The following is a 19,067-nucleotide window of genomic DNA, read 5'->3' as shown; positions in this document are numbered from 1 at the left end:
AATACAAATAAAATTCGCAACATGACAACACAATCAGTCATATTTTCATCCTATCGGCCTGTCGGGGATCATCTTGTCTACCTGTCGAACTGTCAACCTGTCGACCTGTCGACCTGTCAGCCTGTCGACCTGTCAACCTGTCGACCTGTCAACCATTCATAAATACAAATAAAATTCCGAATATGACAATACAATCAGTCATATTTTCATCCTATCGGCCTGTCGAGGATCATCTTGTCTACCTGTCTACCTGTCAACCTGTCGACCTGTCAACCTTTTAACCTGACGACCTGTCGACCTGTCAACCTGTCGACCTGTCAACCTGTCAACCAATCATAAATACAAATAAAATTTCGAATATGACAACACAATCAGTCATATTTTCATCCTATCGGCCTGTCGGGGATCATCTTGTCTACCTGTCGACCTGTCAACCTGTCAACAAGATAAAATAGTTCCGCTCTCACCACTAGAAATGTAGTTATATCTTATTAATTATTTAGTAAACACGTATTAGTACTTTAAAGCGTATTAATACAAAATCAAATAAGGAGACTACTTTTTGCTTATACTATATTTGAGCCGTCATTTGTTCATAGGTACAGTTCCCCATTTTGGAAACATAAAAAAAATGAATGCAAATACAATAATTTGGGAACTAGAAAGTTTTGCTAAACCAGAAAAAACGGTTTGAAAATTATTATAGTTTAACAAATAAATCGTTTAAAACAAATAACAACTTACATTGATCACAGTGATCTCCCGAATAGCCTGAATTGCACGTACATATTCCTGATGAGCAAGTACCATGTACGCACTGAGTGTCGTCCGTGCAAGCTGTGAATGCAACACAATTAATTGTAAAGAAAAATATCTGAAAAAAGTTCAGCTGACGTTTATCCATCAAATGTAGCAGAACGATCGGCACTATGCACTTAACGTTAATCTTCTGATTTAAAGTATGAATACAAATAGAAATTTCTTTATTAACACATTGAGACTCACATCAACTTCTAACGGGTTAAAATACAGCCATTGATTTATCTAGTAGCTTTTTATCAAAGAGTTTTCGAAACAAAATACATTGGGAATACCTTTGTCACAATGATCTCCAGAATAACCTGTATCACAGGTACATGTTCCCGAAGAGCAAGTTCCATGAACGCAGTCTGCATCTTCCGCACATGCTTCAGAAATAAACAAAATACATAGATAGTAATGTTATAACGACGACTCAGTTTCCAGTGTTTTTTCCAAACGATAATTTCAAAAATAAGTTTGATTTTATATATTTTATTGCAAACACATTAATTTTCTCATTATATATGTAAATATTTTTCCATTATGACAAAGACGGGAAACAAATGGCAAGAATTTATCAACTTGAAATTGTTCGAAACGTATCTTGATACTAATTTATGTTTGAAAATAACTTATTATTTCATGACATCGTTTTCTAGTTTTAACAATGTATTGGAAATGAAAGAAAAATGCCAGAGTATTAGAACTTAATAAACATTAAAAAGAATCAGCTAAACAGATGACAGAAGAACTTTAGAATAACAGACACAGGCTGAAAAAAAAACAGATCTCAACTTACACAGATCACAGCGATCTCCCGAGTAGCCTGTATCGCAAGTACATGTCCCTGATGAACAAGTGCCGTGAATGCATTCAGTGTCGTCCGTGCATGCTGTAGATACAAACAAATGTATTTCGTATACATGAATATAAATCGGAAAGCCTATAATAATAGATAAAAACAGTACTGATGTATGCCTCATGTAGACATCGTTATATTTTTCGTATCCAAAAAGTAAAATGGATTAACAATTTTTTCATTCCTATAGATATTCAACATTGAATGGAAACGAGTAATGTTTTCACTTACAAAGCTTTCTACGTCTTTCATCTAACACGTTGGCATGAAACAACATTTAACAATACCTTGGTCACAATGATCGCCAGAATATCCTGCATCGCAGGTACATGTCCCTGAAGAGCAAGTTCCTTGAACGCAGTCAGTGTCTTCAGAACATGCTGCGAAAGGAAACAGGGTGCCATGATTATACAGGTACTATATGAAGAATCAACTGACCCATATTTCACAAGTATATTCGTAGCATGTACGAAACACCATCAACTGTTTGTGACTACCCCATATTCGATGATGCAAATACTTTAACTAGTATACAAAAATCATTAAAAGTGTTACACAAACAGAAATTATTAACGATAAAATATCTGATTGTAGCAATGACTGGGAGACTTTCGACAAGGAATAAGCAGGCCAAATGTTCTATTTAAATTACCTTGGTTACAGTGATCCCCGAAATAGCCTGTGTCACAAGTACAGGTTCCTGAGGAGCACGTTCCATGAACGCAGTCTATATCTTCCACACATGCTTTAAAATAAGCAAAACAAAAGCTAAACGTACCGAAAAAGACCTTTTGTTTCGATGTCTTTTTGAATTTAAGTTATGCTCCAAAGCTTACTTTGTCATTTGTTGATAGGTACTGTTCCCCATTTTGGAAATATAAAAAAAAATGAATGCAAATACAATAATTTGGGAACTAGAAAGTTTTGCTAAATCAGAAAAAACGGTTTGAAAATTATTATAGTTTAACAAATAAATCGTTTAAAACAAATAACAACTTACATTGATCACAGTGATCTCCCGAATAGCCTGAATCGCACGTACATGTTCCTGATGAGCAAGTACCATGAACGCACTGAGTGTCGTCCGTGCAAGCTGTGAATGCAAGAAAATTAATTGTAAAGAAAAATATTTAAAATATGTTCAGCTGACGTTTATCCATCAAATGTAGCAGAACGATCAGCAATATGCATTTAACGTTAATCTTCTGATTTAAAATATGAATACAAATAGAAATTTCTTTATTAACACATTGAGACTCACATCAACTTCTAACGGGTTAAAATTACAGTCATTCATTTATCCAGTAGGTTTTTATCCAAGAGTTTTTGAAACAAAATACATTGGCAATACCTTGGTCACAATGATCTCCAGAATAGCCGGTATCACAGGTACATGTTCCCGAAGAGCAAGTTCCATGAACGCAGTCTGCATATTCCGCACATGCTTCAGAAATAAACAAAATACATAGATAGTAATATTATAAGACGAGTCAGTTACTGGTGTATTTTTCCAAAGTTAATTTCGGAAATAAGTTTGATTTTATATATTTTATTGCAAACACTTTACATTTCTCATTATATATGTTAATATTTTTTCCATTATGATAAAGATGGGAAACAAATTGCAAGATTTTAACAACTTGATTTTTTTTGAAACGTATCTTGATACTAATTTATTTTTGAAAATAACTTATTATTTCATGACATCGTTTTCTACATTTAACAATGTATTGGAAATGAAAGAAAAATGCCAGAGTATTAGAACTTAATAAACATGAAAAAGAATCAGCTAAACAGATGACTGAAGAACTTTGGATTAACAGATACAGGCTGAAAAAAAAAACAGATCACAACTTACACAGATCACAGTGATCTCCCGAGTAGCCTGTATCGCAAGTACATGTCCCTGATGAACAAGTGCCGTGAATGCATTCAGTGTTGTCCGTGCATGCTGCAGATACAAACAAAATGTATTTCGTATACATGAATATAAATCGGAAAGCCTATAATAATAGATAAAAATCAGTACTGATGTATGCCTCATGTAGACATCGTTATATTTTTCATATCAAAAAAGTAAAATTAATGAACATTTTTGTTACTGCTTTAGATATTCAACATTGAATGGAAACGAGTAATGTTTTCACTTACAAAGCATTCTAATTCTTTCATCTAACACGTTGGCATGAAACAACATTTAACAATACCTTGGTCACAATGATCGCCAGAATATCCTGCATCGCAGGTACATGTCCCTGAAGAGCAAGTTCCTTGAACGCAGTCAGTGTCTTCAGAACATGCTGCGGAACGAAACAGGGTGCCATGATTATACAGGTACTATCTGAAGAATCAACTGACCCATATTTCACAAGTATATTCGTAGCTTGTACAAAACACCATCAACTGTTTGTGACTACCCCTTATTCGATGATGCAAATACTTTAACTAGTATACAAAAATCATTAAAAGTGTTACACAAAAAGAAATAATTAACGATAAAATATCTGATTGTAGCAATGACTGGGAGACTTTCGACAAGGTATAAGCAGGCCACATGTTCTATTTAAATTACCTTGGTTACAGTGATCCCCGAAATAGCCTGTGTCACAAGTGCATGTTCCTGAGGAGCACGTTCCATGAACGCAGTCTGTATCTTCCATACATGCTTTAAAATCAGCAAAACAAAAGCTAAACGTACCGAAAAAGACCTTTTGTTCTGATGTCTTTTTGAATCAAAGTTATGCTCCAAATCTTACTTAGACATTTGTTATAGGTACTGTTCCCCATTTTGGAAACATAAAAAAATGAATGCAAATACAGTAGTTTTGGAACTAGAAAATTTTGCTGAACCAGAAAAAAAAACGGTTTGAAACTTATTATAGTTTAACAAATAAATCGTTTAAAACAAATAACAACTTACATTGATCACAGTGATCTCCCGAATAGCCTGAATCGCACGTACATGTTCCTGATGAGCAAGTACCATGAACGCATTGAGTGTCGTCCGTACAAGCTTTGAATGCAAGACAATTAATTGTAAAGAAAAATATTTAAAAAATCTTCAGCTGACGTTTATCCATCAAATGTAGCAGAACGATCAGCACTAAGCATTTAACGTTAATGTTCTGATTTAAAGTATGAATACAAATAGAAATTTCTTTATTAACACATTGAGACTCACATCAACTTCTAACAGGTAATGATTACAGCCATTGATTTATATAGTAGCTTTTTATCCCAGAGTTTTCGAAACAAAATACATTGGCAATACCTTGGTCACAATGATCTCCATAATAGCCTGTATGACAGGTACATGTTCCCGAAGAGCAAGTTCCATGAACGCAGTCTGCATCTTCCGCACATGCTTCATAAATAAACAAAATACCTACATAGAAATGTTATAACGACTACTCAGTTTCTAGTGTTTTTTCCAAAAGATAATTTCAAAAATAAGTTTGATTTTATAGATTTTATTGCAAACACTTTACATTTCCCATTATATATGTTAATATTTTTCCATTATGTCAAAGACGGGAAACAAATGGCAAGAATTTATCAACCTGAAATTGTTCGAAACGTATCTTGATACAAATTTATTTTTAAAAAAAAACTTGTTATTATTTCATGACATCGTTTTCTACATTTAACAATGTATTGGAAATGAAAGAAAAATGCCAGAGTATTAGAACTTAATGAACATGAAAAAGAATCAGCTAAACAGATGACAGCAGAAGTTTGGATTAACAGATACAGGCTGAAAAAAAAAACAGATCACAACTTACACAGATCACAGTGATCTCCCGAGTAGCCTGTATCGCAAGTACATGTCCCTGATGAACAAGTGCCGTGAATGCATTCAGTGTCGTCCGTGCATGCTGTAGATACAAACAAATGTATTTCGTATACATGAATATAAATCGGAAAGCCTATAATAATAGATACAAAACAGTACTGATGTATGCCTCATGTAGACATCGTTATATTTTTCATATGCCAAAAGTAAAAGTAATGAACAATTTTTTATTGCTATAGATATTCAACATTGAATGGAAACGAGTAATGTTTTCACTTACAAAGCATTCTACTTCTTTCATCTAACACGTTGGCATGAAACAACATTTAACAATACCTTGGTCACAATGATCGCCAGAATATCCTGCATCGCAGGTACATGTCCCTGAAGAGCAAGTTCCTTGAACGCAGTCAGTGTCTTCAGAACATGCTGCGAAAGGAAACAGGGTGCCATGATTATACAGGTACTATCTGAAGAATGAACTGATCCATATTTCACAAGTATATTCGTAGCTTGTACAAAACACAATCAACTGTTTGTGACTACCCTATATCGAAGATGGAAATACTTTAACTAGTATACAAAAATCATTAAAAGTGTTACACAAACAGAAACTATTAACGATAAAATATCTGATTGTAGCAATGACTGGGAGACTTTCGACAAGGTATAAGCAGGCCAATTGTTCTTTTTAAATTACCTTGGTTACAGTGATCCCCGAAATAGCCAGTGTCACAAGTGCATGTTCCTGGGGAGCACGTTCCATGAACGCAGTCTGTATCTTCCACACATGCTTTAAAATCAGCAAAACAAAAGCTAAATGTACCGAAAAAGACCTTTTGTTCTGATGTCTTTTTGAATCAAAGTTATGCTCCAAAGCTTACTGTGTCATAGGTACTGTTCCCCATTTTGGAAACATAAAAAAATGAATGCAAATACAATAGTTTGGGAACTAGAAAATTTGGCTAAACCAGAAAAAACGGTTTGAAAATTATTATAGTTTAACAAATAAATCGTTTAAAACAAATAACAACTTACATTGATCACACCCAGTGGGCATGCGACGTCGAAACGACGTCAGTTCTAAGTTTTTATTTGGTCGCGACGTCGGCAACCAAAATACAACGTCTTCCCGATGTCGAAAGTGCGACATCGGTACCACGTCAGGTTTCGACGTTGTATCGACGTTGAATTTTGATCGAAATTGTAATTGTTGCAAGTGGACCTGGTTAACGTTTTACAATAAAATTTAGTCATTTTCTTTATTAATAAATTAATCGGAAATGGATAAAAGATGCATCGCAATTTCTCCAGGAACTGCATTCACTAGTTTACCTCCCTTGATAAAGTATGAGTCACCGCTAGGAGACGATTTTTCTGAAGTAAATATTGAACTTTTTTCCATCTGTTTTAAATTAAATATTTTTTAAACTCATTTTTATCATGAACTAAACTTAAATGAATCACAGAAACTTTAAAAATATGAAAAAAAAAGCCACATTTTTTACTTAACGCGCCAAAAACCCACGTGCTATATTCATTTCCGTTTGTAAACAACGAGAAACGAGTCAACAATTATACTTTCTAAATCCAACAAAGTTATCACTAGAGAAATTGGAATCAAAGGAAGTTTCACATAAAAGAACTGATTTAGAAAACTTCGATATCGACGCTAAATTATAGCTTCTAGAAGAAAACCATTATGAAAAATAGGTTCCTTACACGTTGGAAACCCGACGTTGAATCGACGTCGGGTGGCGACGTTGTTTCGACGTCTAAAAAACTTACATTTTCCACCAAAACACAACGTCGAATCGACGTCCGTATCCGACGTCGTATCAACGTCGAATGCCCACTGGGATTGTACTTCTTTCATCTTTTTTAAATTAGATATTTTTTAAACTCATTTTTATCATGAATTAAACTTAAATGAATCACAGAAACTTTAAAAATATGAAAAAAAAATCTTTTTTTACTTAACGCGCCAAAAACCCACGTGCTATATTCATTTCCGGTTGTAAACAACGAGAAACGAGTCAACAATTATACTTTCTAAATCCAACAAAGTTATCACTAGAGAAATTGGAATCAAAGGAAGTTTCACATAAAAGAACTGATTTAGAAAACTTCGATATCGACGCTAAATTATAGCTTCTAGAAGAAAACCATTATGAAAAATAGGTTCCTTACACGTTGGAATCCCGACGTTGAATCGACGTCGGGTGGCGACGTTGTTTCGACGTCTAAAAAACTTACATTTTCCACCAAAACACAACGTCGAATCGACGTCCGTATCCGACGTCGTATCAACGTCGAATGCCCACTGGGATTGTACTTCTTTCATCTTTTTTAAATTAGATATTTTTTAAACTCATTTTTATCATGAATTAAACTTAAATGAATCACAGAAACTTTAAAAATATGAAAAAAAATCTTTTTTTACTTAACGCGCCAAAAACCCACGTGCTATATTCATTTCCGGTTGTAAACAACGAGAAACGAGTCAACAATTATACTTTCTAAATCCAACAAAGTTATCACTAGAGAAATTTGAATCAAAGGAAGTTTCACATAAAAGTCCTGATTTAAAAAACTTCGATATCGACGCATAATTATAGCTTCTAGAAGAAAACCATTATGAAAAATAGCTAGGTGTTTACACGTTGGAAATCCGACATTGAATCGACGACGGCTGTCGACGTTGAATCGACGTCGGGTGTCGACGTTGTTTCGACGTTGGGTTTCGACGTTGTTTCGACATTTAAAAAACTTACATTTTCAACAAAAACACAACGTCGAATCGACGTCCGTATCCGACGTCGTATAAAAGTCGTTAAGACGTCGAATGCCACTGGGCAGTGATCTCCCAAATAGCTTGAATCGCACGTACATGTTACTGATGAGCAAGTACCATGAACGCACTGAGTGTCGTCCGTGCAAGCTTTGAATGCAAGCCAATTAATTGAAAAGAAAAATATTTAAAAAATGTTCAGCTGACTTTTATCCATCAAATGTAGCAGAACGAACAGGACTTTGCATTTAACGTTAATCTTCTGATTTAAAGTATGAATACAAACAGAAATTTCTTTATTAACACATTGAGACTCACATCAACTTCTAACGGGTAAAAATTACAGCCATCGATTTATCCAGTAGCTTTTAATCTAAGAGTTTTCGAAACAAAATACATTGGCAATACCTTGGTCACAATGATCTCCATAATAGCCTGAATCACAGGTACATGTTCCCGAAGAGCAAGTTCCATGAACGCAGTCTGCATCTTCCGCACATGCTTCAGAAATAAACAAAATACATAGATATTAATGTTATAAGACGACTCAGTTACTGGTATTTTTTCCCAAAGTTAATTTCGGAAATAAGTTTGATGTTATATATTTTATTGCAAACACTTTACATTTTTCATTATGTATGTTAATATTTTTTCATGACAGTAAAGTTGGTAGGCAGTTGGTAGTTGAACATGCGAATAACCAACTACTTACTAGTTGCCAGTTGGTTATTCAAAAAATATTAGCAAGTCTGATTACCTTTTCAAACGTAATGATAAAAAAATCATTCTAATCCTTGTTTTGTTCTTTAATATTAATCTTCATTTCTTTAAATGCATTCAACAGTCTCATAAAGCACCAGGAGAGCCAGTTGCCAATTCGCGATATGTTTCAGCAAAGCCTTTTGTCATAAACAAATGGATAAAATTATTCAATTTAACATTTAATATGTTATTTCATATCAATATCTGAAACTTTCAACGTAAATACCTGTCTTGGAAACACTAAGGACAGCCAGTTGCCAATTCGCGCGTGAATAACCAACTGCCCTCTGGTAGGCAGTCGGTTATTTGACATTTTACATACAGTCATTGTTTTGGTTGAAAATGATAAAAACAGTCATTTTAATCCATTTTTGTTATTAAATATTAAAAGTTATCATTTTAGTAGTATTCAGTAGCCTTCAAAAGAACTAAGGGAGCCAGTTGCCTTTTCGCGGTATATGTTTCAGAAAATCTTTATTTTCAGACATAAAACAACAGAAGCATTCAATTTATGTTTTAATTTGATTTATATATCAACATCCAACACTTTCAATATATAGATCAATCTTTGGAACACTTAGGAGAGCCAGTTGCCAATTCGCATGCAAACAGCCAACTGGCTCTGGTAGGCAGTTGGATATTCGACATTTTCCAGACAGTCCTTTTTTTTGGTCAAAAAATGATAAAAACCTTATTCTTATCCTTGTTTTGTTCTTAAAATGCATTCAGCAGTCTCAAAAAGTACCTGGAGAGCCAGTTGCCAATTCGCGGTATATTCAGAAAAGCCTTTTTTTCAGACACATATGCATAAAATAATTCAATTTAACATTTATTATGTTCTTTCATATCAATATCCGACACTTTCAACGTAAAGATTAGTGTTGGAAACACTCGGAAGAGCCAGTTGCCAATTCGCGTGCGAATAACCAACTGCCTACTGGTAGGCATTTGGTTATTCGACATTTTACAGACAGTCATTGTTTTGGGTAGAAAATGATAAAAAAATTCATTCTAATCCTTGTTTTGTTCTTTAATGTTAATATGTATTCCTTTAAATGCCTTCAACAGTCTCAAAATGCACCAGGAGAGCCAGTTGTCAATTCGCGATATGTTTCAGAAAAGCATTTTTTCAGATACATATGCATAAAATAATTCAATGGTTATTCGACATTTTCCAGACAGTCATTTTTTGGGTCGAAAATGATAAAAACTTTCATTTTAATCCTTTTTTTGTTCTTAAATATTAATTTTTATTACTTTAAATGCATTCAGCAGTCTCCAAAAGTACCAGGAGAGCCAGTTGTCAATTCGCGATATTTTTCAGAAAAGCTTTTTTTTCAGATACAAATGGATAAAATCATTCAATTTAACATTTATTTTGCTATTTCATATCAATATCCGACACTTTCAACGTATAGATCAGTCTTGGAAACACTCAGGAGAGCCAGTTGCCAATTCGCGTGCGAATAACCAACTGCCTACTAAACAGTCATTTGTTTGGTCGAAAATGATAAAAACAGTAATTTTAATCCTTTTTTCCTCTTAAATATTAGTATTTATTTCTTTAAATGCATTCAGCAGTCTCTAAAAGTACCAGGAGAGCCAGTTGTCAATTCGCGGTATTTTTCAGAAAAGCTTTTTTTTCAGACACAAATGGATAAAATCATTCAATTTAACATTTATTTTGTTCTTTCATATCAATCTATTTAGATGAGTCTTCGAAACATTCTACAGAGCCAGTTACCATTTCGTGTGCTAATAACAAACTGCCTAGTTTCAGGAAAACTGTTTTTCATCAAAAACTATAAAATCATTCAGTTTAACTAATACTATTGGCTTTTCCTTTAAGGAATTATAAATCTAATCCTATATTTTATCAGTTAATAGAATTTAAGCAGGAGTTAGGATGCATATCAATTAAATCACAGGTGCTTAGCAGGAGTGATTTAATAATTCGCATCAAAATGACTGCCCAAATTTTATCATCTAATAAAATCGCAAATGATACTCTTGGGAATCCATGTCATGGTGCTACCAATCAGACCTTGTCAAGAGTAACAAAAGGGGTTAATGTCTTTTTCAGTAGGCAGATAGCAGTACTTACATTGAAAATTATATTTTTTTTTATTATTGTTATCATCAGTATGGTTAATTTACTTGATCACGTCAGTTGTACACTTATCAAAACAGTAATAAATTTAAAGTAATGAATATAGAAAATACAAACACGTACAATATCATTTTTGAATATGTAGTTATAATAGATACCTTTATGAATTAACAGTAGACTTATATAGTGAACAATATCATTTTTGAACATGTAGTTATAATAGATACCTTTATGAATTAACAGTAGACTTATATAGTGTACAATATCATTTTTGAATATGTAGTTATAATAGATACCTTTATGAATTAACAGTAGACTTATATAGTGTACAATATCATTTTTGAATATATAGTTATAATAGATACCTTTATGAATTAACAGTAGACTTATATAGTGAAAAAATATATATTTGAAAATCAACATAATAAACAATTCGGTATAATGAAGAATTATGAAGATCTATGTAACAGGGAGAAAAATGACGAACTCAGCAGCCGACTTCTAACCCAGGTCAGAGAATGAACCTACACCGATTTTCCTTAATATTAATGTGCTAGGAAATAAAAAATAATCTTGACGGAAATTAAGAAATAGAAATAACACAATTATAAAGAATGAAAATAAAAAGAAATATAAAATAATTATAGAAATTAATTTAGATACAATGTATATTATTTAAACATATTTCAATACAAAAAAAAGGGATTCCCAAACATAGGTAAATTTTCAAATAAATTTTATTGATTACATATAGAATATTATTTAAAATTTGTTACTTACAGTAACACCAAGCGGACAATAAATGATCTTTATTTTTTTCCAAATAGTTTCTTTTGTGTGTGTGTGTGTGGGGGGGGGGGGGGGGGGCGGGGGGGTTACTTTTGATAAAAGAAAACAGTCCATAAAATTTTCATTACATTTATTGGAACCGTAGAAGTACTTTAAACTGAAAAATATCGATTTTCTTTTGCCATTTGTCCTGAAATGAACTAGTTTTAGTTTAACCAGGGATGTTTAGCACTGGTGAAGCCCGCACATTGTTTAACATTCCAATGCATAAAATCCCCATTAGCTCCACCGATTTATGACCTCAGATTCCGTGGACAGGTTAATTTATGACTCTGAAACTGAAACGGATAATTTGATTAAGCGCCTATTTCTATACAAAGGCATATTCAATAGTGTTTTACATAATAATAATAATAATAATAATAATAATAATAATAATAATAATTACAATAATGATAATAAATTAACTTTATGTAAACAAACAGTCATGACCACAACCTGCCACCTAATTTAACTTTATCTAATGTACTGTGTTATTGAATTTTACCTGCAGGATTGTTTTTCAATATATTTTCAATGGTGATTTACTGCCATATTGATAAATTTACTGGTAGGTAAATTGACTTCCTGAAAAAATGTCGAAAACTAGTAATCGCCTACCAGCAGGCAGTTGATTATTCGAACGTGAATTGGCAACTGGCTCTCCAGTGTGTTCCAAAAATTGATCTATATATTGAAAGTGTTGGATATTGATATATAAAAAATGGGTACATTTTGAAACTGCTGAGTGCGTTTAAATGAATAAATATTAATATTTAAGAACAAAACAAGGATTTTTTTAGGCAGTTGGTTATTCGAACGCGAATTGGCAACTGGCTCTCCTGAGTTTTTCCAAGACTGATCTATACGTTGAACGTGTCGGATATTGATATAAAAGAACAAAATAAATATTTCATTGAATGATTTTATCTATTTTTGTCCGAAAAAACCTTTTTTCAAATATATCGCGAAATGGCAACTGGCTCTTCTGGTACTTTTGGAGACTGCTGAATGCATTTAAAGGAATGAATATTAATACATGTATTTAAGAATAAAACAAGGATTAAAATGAATGTTTTTATCATTTTCGACCAAAAAAATGACTGTCTGGAATGACCAACTGCCTACCAGGAGGCAGTTGGTTATTCGCACGCGAATTGGCAACTGGCTCTCCTGCGTTTTTCCAAGACTGATCTATACGTTGGAAGTGTGGGATATTGATATGAAAGAACAAAATAAATGTTAAATTGAATGATTTTATCCATTTGTGTCCGAAAAAAAGCTTTTTGAAACATAGTGCGAATTGGCAACTGGCTCTCCTGGCACTTTTAGAGACTGCTGAATGCATTTAAAGGAAAAATATTAATATTTATGAAAAAAACAAGAATTTAAACGTACGTTTTTATCATTTTCGACCAAAAAAATGACTGTCTAGAAAATGTCGAATAACGTTTTTTATATATAATGTTTTTCCAAGACTGATCTATACGTTGAAAGTGTCGTATATTGATATGAAAGAACAAAATATGTTAAATTGAATGAATTTATCCATTTGTATAAAAGCTTTTCTGAAAAATACCGCGAAAATAAAAAAAAAAAAGGATTAAAATTCATGCTTTTATCATTTTTACAAAAAAAAAGACTGTCTGGAAAATGTCGAATAACCAACTGCCTACCAGTAGGCAGTTGGATATTCGCACGCGAATTGGCAACTGGCTCTCCTGAGTGTTTCCAAGACTGATCCAAACGTTGAAAGTGTCGGATATTGATATGAAAGAACATAATAAATGTTAAACTGAATGATTTTATCAATTTGTGTCTGAAAAAAAGGCTTTTCTGAAACATATCGCGAATTGGCAACTGGCTCTCCTGGTGCATTTTGAGACTGTTGAAGGCATTTAAAGGAATAAATATTAACATTAAAGAACAAAAGAACGATTAGAATGAATTTTTTTATCATTTTCTACCAAAACAATAACTGTCTGTAAAATGTCGAATAACCAACTGCCTACCAGTAGCAACTGGCTCTCCTGAGTGTTTCCAAGACTGACCTATACGTTGAAAGTGTCGGATATTGATATGAAAGAACAAAATATATATCTAAATTGAATTAATTTATGCATATGTGTCTGAAAAAAGGCTTTTTGAAACATATCGCGAATTGGCAACTGGCTCTCCTGGTGCATTTTGAGACTGTTGAAGGCATTTAACTCCCTGAGGCCCCATAAATGACTGTCTGGAAAATGTCGAATAACCATTGAATTATTTTATGCATATGTGTCTGAAAAAATGCTTTTCTGAAACATATCGCGAATTGACAACTGACTCTCCTGGTGCATTTTGAGACTGTTGAAGGCATTTAAAGGAATACATATTAACATTAAAGAACAAAACAAGGATTAGAATGAATTTTTTATCATTTTCTACCAAAACAATGATTGTCCGGAAAATGTCGAATAACCAAACTGCCTACCAGTGTACAGTTGCTTGTTCGCGAGCGAACTGGCAATTGGCTCTCCTGAGTCTTTCCAAGGCTGACCTATACGTTGGAAGTGTCGAATATTGATATGAAAGAACAAAATTTGTGTAAAATTGAATTATTTTATGCTTATCTTTCTGAAAAAAATGCTTTTCTGAAACATATCGCGAACTGACAACAGGCTCTCCTGGTGCATTTTGAGACTGTTGCAGGCATTTAAAGGAATAAATATTAACATTAAAGAACAAAAGAAGAATTAGAATGAATTTTCTATCATTTTGTACCCAAAACAATGACTGTCTGTGAAATGTCGAATAAGTAACTGCCTACCAGTAGGCAGTTGGTTATTCGCATGCGAATTGGTAACTGGCTCTCCTGAGTGTTTCCAAGACTGACCTATACGTTGAAAGTGTCGGATATTGATACGAAAGAACAAAAGTATATGTAAACTTGAATTAATTTATGCATATGTGTCTGAAGAAAGGCTTTTCTGAAACATATCGCAAATTGGCAACTCTCCTGGTGCTTTTTAGACTGCTAAATGCATTTAAAGGAATAAATATTAATATTAAAGAACAAAACAAGGCAAGGATTAGAATGATTTTTTTTATCATTTTCGACCGAAATAATGACTGTCTGTAAAATGTCTAATGACCACCTGCCTACCAGTAGGCAGTTGGTTATTTGCACGCGAATTGGCAACTGGCTCTCCTGAGTGTTTCAAAGACTGACCTATACGTTGAAAGTTTCGGCTATTGATACGAAAGAACAACATATATGTAAAATTGAATTATTTTATACATATGTGTCTGAAAAATCGGCTTTTCTGAAGCATATCGCGAATTGGCAACTGGCTATCCTGGTTTCTTTGAGACTGCTGAATGTATTTAATGGAATAAATATAAACATTAAAGAACAAAACAAGGATTAGAATGAATTTTTAATCATTTTCTACCAAAACAATGACTGTCTGTAAAATGTGGAATAACCAACTGCCTACCAGTAGGCAGTTGGTTATTCGCGCGCGAATTGGCAACTGGCTCTCCTGAGTGTTTCAAAGACTGAGCTTTACGTTGAAAGTGTCGGATATTGATATGAAAGAACAAAATATATGTAAAATTGAATTATTTTATGCATATGTGTCTGAAATAAGGCTTTTCTGAAACATATCACGAATTGGCAACTGGCTCTCCTGGTGCTTTTTGAGACTGCTGAATGCCTACATGTATAAAGGAATAAATATTAATATTAAAGATCAAAACAACGATTAGAATGAATTTTTTTATCATTTTCGACCGAAACAATGACTGTCTGTAAAATGTCGAATAATTGACAACTGACTCTCCTTAGTGTTTCAAAGACTGACCTATACGTTGACAGTGTCATAAATTGATATGAAAGAACAAAATATATGTAAAATTGAACTATTTTTTGCATATATCTCTGAAAAAAGGCTTTTATGAAACATATCGCAAATTGGCAACAGGCTCTCCAGGTGCATTTTGAGACTGCTGAATGCATATAAAGGAATAAATATTAACATTAAGGAATAAAACAAGGATAAGAATGAATCTTTTATCATTTTCGACCGAAACAATAACTGTAAAATGTCGAATAACCAACTGCCAACCAGTAGGCAGTTGGTTATTCGCACGCGAATTGGCAACTGGCTCTCCTTAGTGTTTCAAAGGCTGACCTATACGTTGACAGTGTCATAAATTAATATGAAAGAGCAAAATATATGTAAAATTGAACTATTTTATGCATATGTCTCTGAAAAAAAAGGCTTTTCTGAAACATATCGCGAATTGGCAACTAGCTCTCCTGGTACATTTTGACACTGCTGAAAGCATTTAAAGGAATAAATATTAACATTAAAGAACAAAAGCAGGATTAGAATGAATTTTTTATCACTTTCGACCAAAACAATGACTGTCTGTTAAATGTCGAATAACCAACTGCCTACCAGTAGAAACATATACCGCGAAAAGGCAACTGGCTCCCTTAGTTCTTTCCAAGGCTACTGAGTACTACTAAAATGATAACTGTTAATATTTAAAAACAAAATATGGCTTAAAATGAATGTTTTTATCATTTTCAACCAAAACAATGACTGTATGTAAAATGTTAAATAACCAACTACCTACCTGTAGGCAGTTGGTTATTCGCACGCAAATTGGCAACTGGCTCTCCTTAGTGTTTCTAAGACTGATATTTACGTTGAAAGTGTCAGATATAGATATGAAAGAACATATTAAATGTTAAATTGAATGATTTTATCCATTTGTGCATGAAGAAAAGGCTTTGCTGAAACATATCGCGAATTGGCAACTGGCTCTCCTGGTGCATTTTGAGACTGCTGAATGCATTTAAAGGAATAAAAATTAATATTAAAAACAAAACAAGGATTAGAATGAATTTTTTTTATCATTTTCGGCCGAAGCAATGACTGTCTGTAAAATGTCGAATAACAAACTGCCTACCAATAGGCAGTTGGTTATTCGCACGCGAATTGGCAACTGGATCTCCTGAGTTTTTTTCAAGACTGATATTTACGTTGAAAGTGTCAGATATTGATATGAAATAACATATTAAATTGAATGATTTTATCCATTTGTGTATTATAAAAAAAGGCTTTGCTGAAACATATCAACTGGCTCTCCAGGTACATTTTGAGACTGCTGAATGCATTTAAAGAAATGAAGATTAATATCAAAGAACAAAACAAGGATTAGAATGATTTTTTTATCATTATGTCTGAAAAGGTTATCAGACTTGCTAATACATTTTGAAGAACCACTTGGCAACTAGTAAGTAGTTGGTTATTCGAATGTTCAACTACCAACCACCAACTGCCTACCAACTTTACTGTCATAATGACAAAGATGGGAAACAAATTGCAAAATTTTAACAACTTGATATTTTTTTAAACGTATCTTGATACTAATTTATATTTGAAAATAACTTGTTATTATTTCATGACATCGTTTTCTACTTTTAACAATTTATTGGAAATGAAAGAAAAATGCCAGAGTATTAGACCTTCATAGACATGAGAAAGAATCAGCTAAACAGATGACAGAAGAACTTTCAATTAACAGATACAGGCTGAAAAACAGATCACAACTTACACAGATCACAGTGATCTCCCGAAAAGCCTGTATCGCAAGTACATATCCCTGATGAACAAGTGCCATGAATGCATTCAGTGTCGTCCGTGCATGCTGTAGATGCAAACAAATGTATTACGTATATATAAATATATATCGGAAAGCTTATAATAATAGATAAAAACAGAACTGATGTATTTCTTAGGTAGACATCGTTATTCTGTTCATATCCAGAAAGTAAAAGTATTCAACATTTCTTTATATTGCTACAGTTATAGAACATTGTATGGAAACGAGTAATGTTTTCACTTACAAAGTATTCTATTCGGTTTCATCTAACACGTTGGCATGAAACAACATTTAACAATACCTTGGTCACAATGATCGCCAGAATATCCTGCATCGCAGGTACATGTCCCTGAAGAGCAAGTTCCTTGAACGCAGTCAGTGTCTTCAGAACATGCTGCGAAAGGAAACAGGATGCCATGATTATACAGGTACTATCTGAAGAATCAACAGACCCATATTTCACAAGTATATTCGTAGCTTGTACAAAGCACCATTTATATTTATACCTTAAATAGGATGTACGAAACACCATCAACTGTTTGTGACTGCCATATTCAATGATGCAAATACTTTAACTACTATACAAATATCATTAACAGTGTTACACAAACAGAAATTATTAACGATAAAATATCTGATTGTAGCAATGACTGGGAGACTTTCGACAAGGTATAAGCAGGCCAATTGTTCTATTTAAATTACCTTGGTTACAGTGATCCCCGAAATAACCTGTCACAAGTGCATGTTCCTGAGGAGCACGTTCAATTATGACAAAGATGGGAAACAAATTGCAAGATTTTAACAACTTGATATTTTTTGAAACGTATCTTGATACAAATTTATTTTTGAAAACAACTTGTTATTATTTCATGACATCGTTTCCTACTTTTAACAATGTATTGGAAATGAAAGAAAAATGCCAGAGTATTAGACCTTCAGAGAAATGAAAAATAATCAGCTAAACAGATAACAGAAGAAATTTCAATTAACAGATACAGGCTGAAAAACAGATCACAACTTACACAGATCACAATAATCTCCCGAATAGCCTGAATCGCACATACATGTTGCTGATGAGCAAGTACCATGAACGCACTGAGTGTCGTCCGTGCAAGCTGTGAATGCAAGACAATTATAAGACGACTCAGTACTGGTGTCTTCTACAAAGTTATTCGAAATAAGTTTGAGTGATATTTGTATTGGCCAAACACTTTACATCCCTCATTATATATGTTAATATTTTTTCCATTATGACAAAGATGGGAAACAAATTGCAAGATTTTAACAAAATGATATTTTTTGAAAACCTATCTGATACCAAATTTATTTTTGAAACATCTTGTAATTATTCATGACATCGTTTCATTCTTTAACAAGTATTGGAAAATGAAAGAAAAAATGCCAGAGTATTAGACTTCAGAGGAATGAAAAATATCAGCTAAACAGATAACAGAAGAAATTTCAA

General features: G+C 33.2%; 1 protein-coding gene across 1 annotated transcript; it reads right to left on the bottom strand.

Annotated features, from left to right (window-relative positions):
- Positions 1 to 246: 246 nt before the first annotated feature.
- LOC128546457 (uncharacterized) lies at positions 247 to 18,690 on the bottom strand. The gene is made up of 18 exons (XM_053516990.1): positions 18,625 to 18,690; positions 17,904 to 17,996; positions 8,653 to 8,745; positions 5,790 to 5,882; positions 5,443 to 5,535; positions 4,932 to 5,024; positions 4,581 to 4,673; positions 4,233 to 4,325; positions 3,868 to 3,960; positions 3,519 to 3,611; positions 3,012 to 3,104; positions 2,661 to 2,753; positions 2,313 to 2,387; positions 1,948 to 2,040; positions 1,601 to 1,693; positions 1,095 to 1,187; positions 745 to 837; positions 247 to 306 (listed from the first exon to the last, which is right to left on the bottom strand). Exons 1-18 carry the CDS (start codon positions 18,688 to 18,690, stop codon positions 247 to 249), a joined length of 1,596 nt encoding a protein of 531 aa, XP_053372965.1.
- Positions 18,691 to 19,067: the final 377 nt, after the last annotated feature.

The sequence above is a fragment of the Mercenaria mercenaria genome, chromosome 10 (assembly GCF_021730395.1).
Source record: "Mercenaria mercenaria strain notata chromosome 10, MADL_Memer_1, whole genome shotgun sequence".
In the NCBI taxonomy this organism is placed as follows: domain Eukaryota; kingdom Metazoa; phylum Mollusca; class Bivalvia; order Venerida; family Veneridae; genus Mercenaria; species Mercenaria mercenaria.
Note: the sequence above shows the minus strand (reverse complement) of the source record. Positions and strands in the feature narration are given on the sequence as shown.

Excerpts from the sequence above, each read along its gene's own strand:
- LOC128546457 (XM_053516990.1), bottom strand. The coding sequence starts at position 18,690 with ATGGTACTTGCTCATCAGCAACATGTATGTGCGATTCAGGCTATTCGG. Across the intron at positions 2,041-2,312 it reads CGGGGATCACTGTAACCAAG|CATGTTCTGAAGACACTGAC; the intron begins GTAATTTAAATA and ends TTCCTTTCGCAG. Across the intron at positions 1,694-1,947 it reads TGGCGATCATTGTGACCAAG|CATGCACGGACGACACTGAA; the intron begins GTATTGTTAAAT and ends TTGTATCTACAG.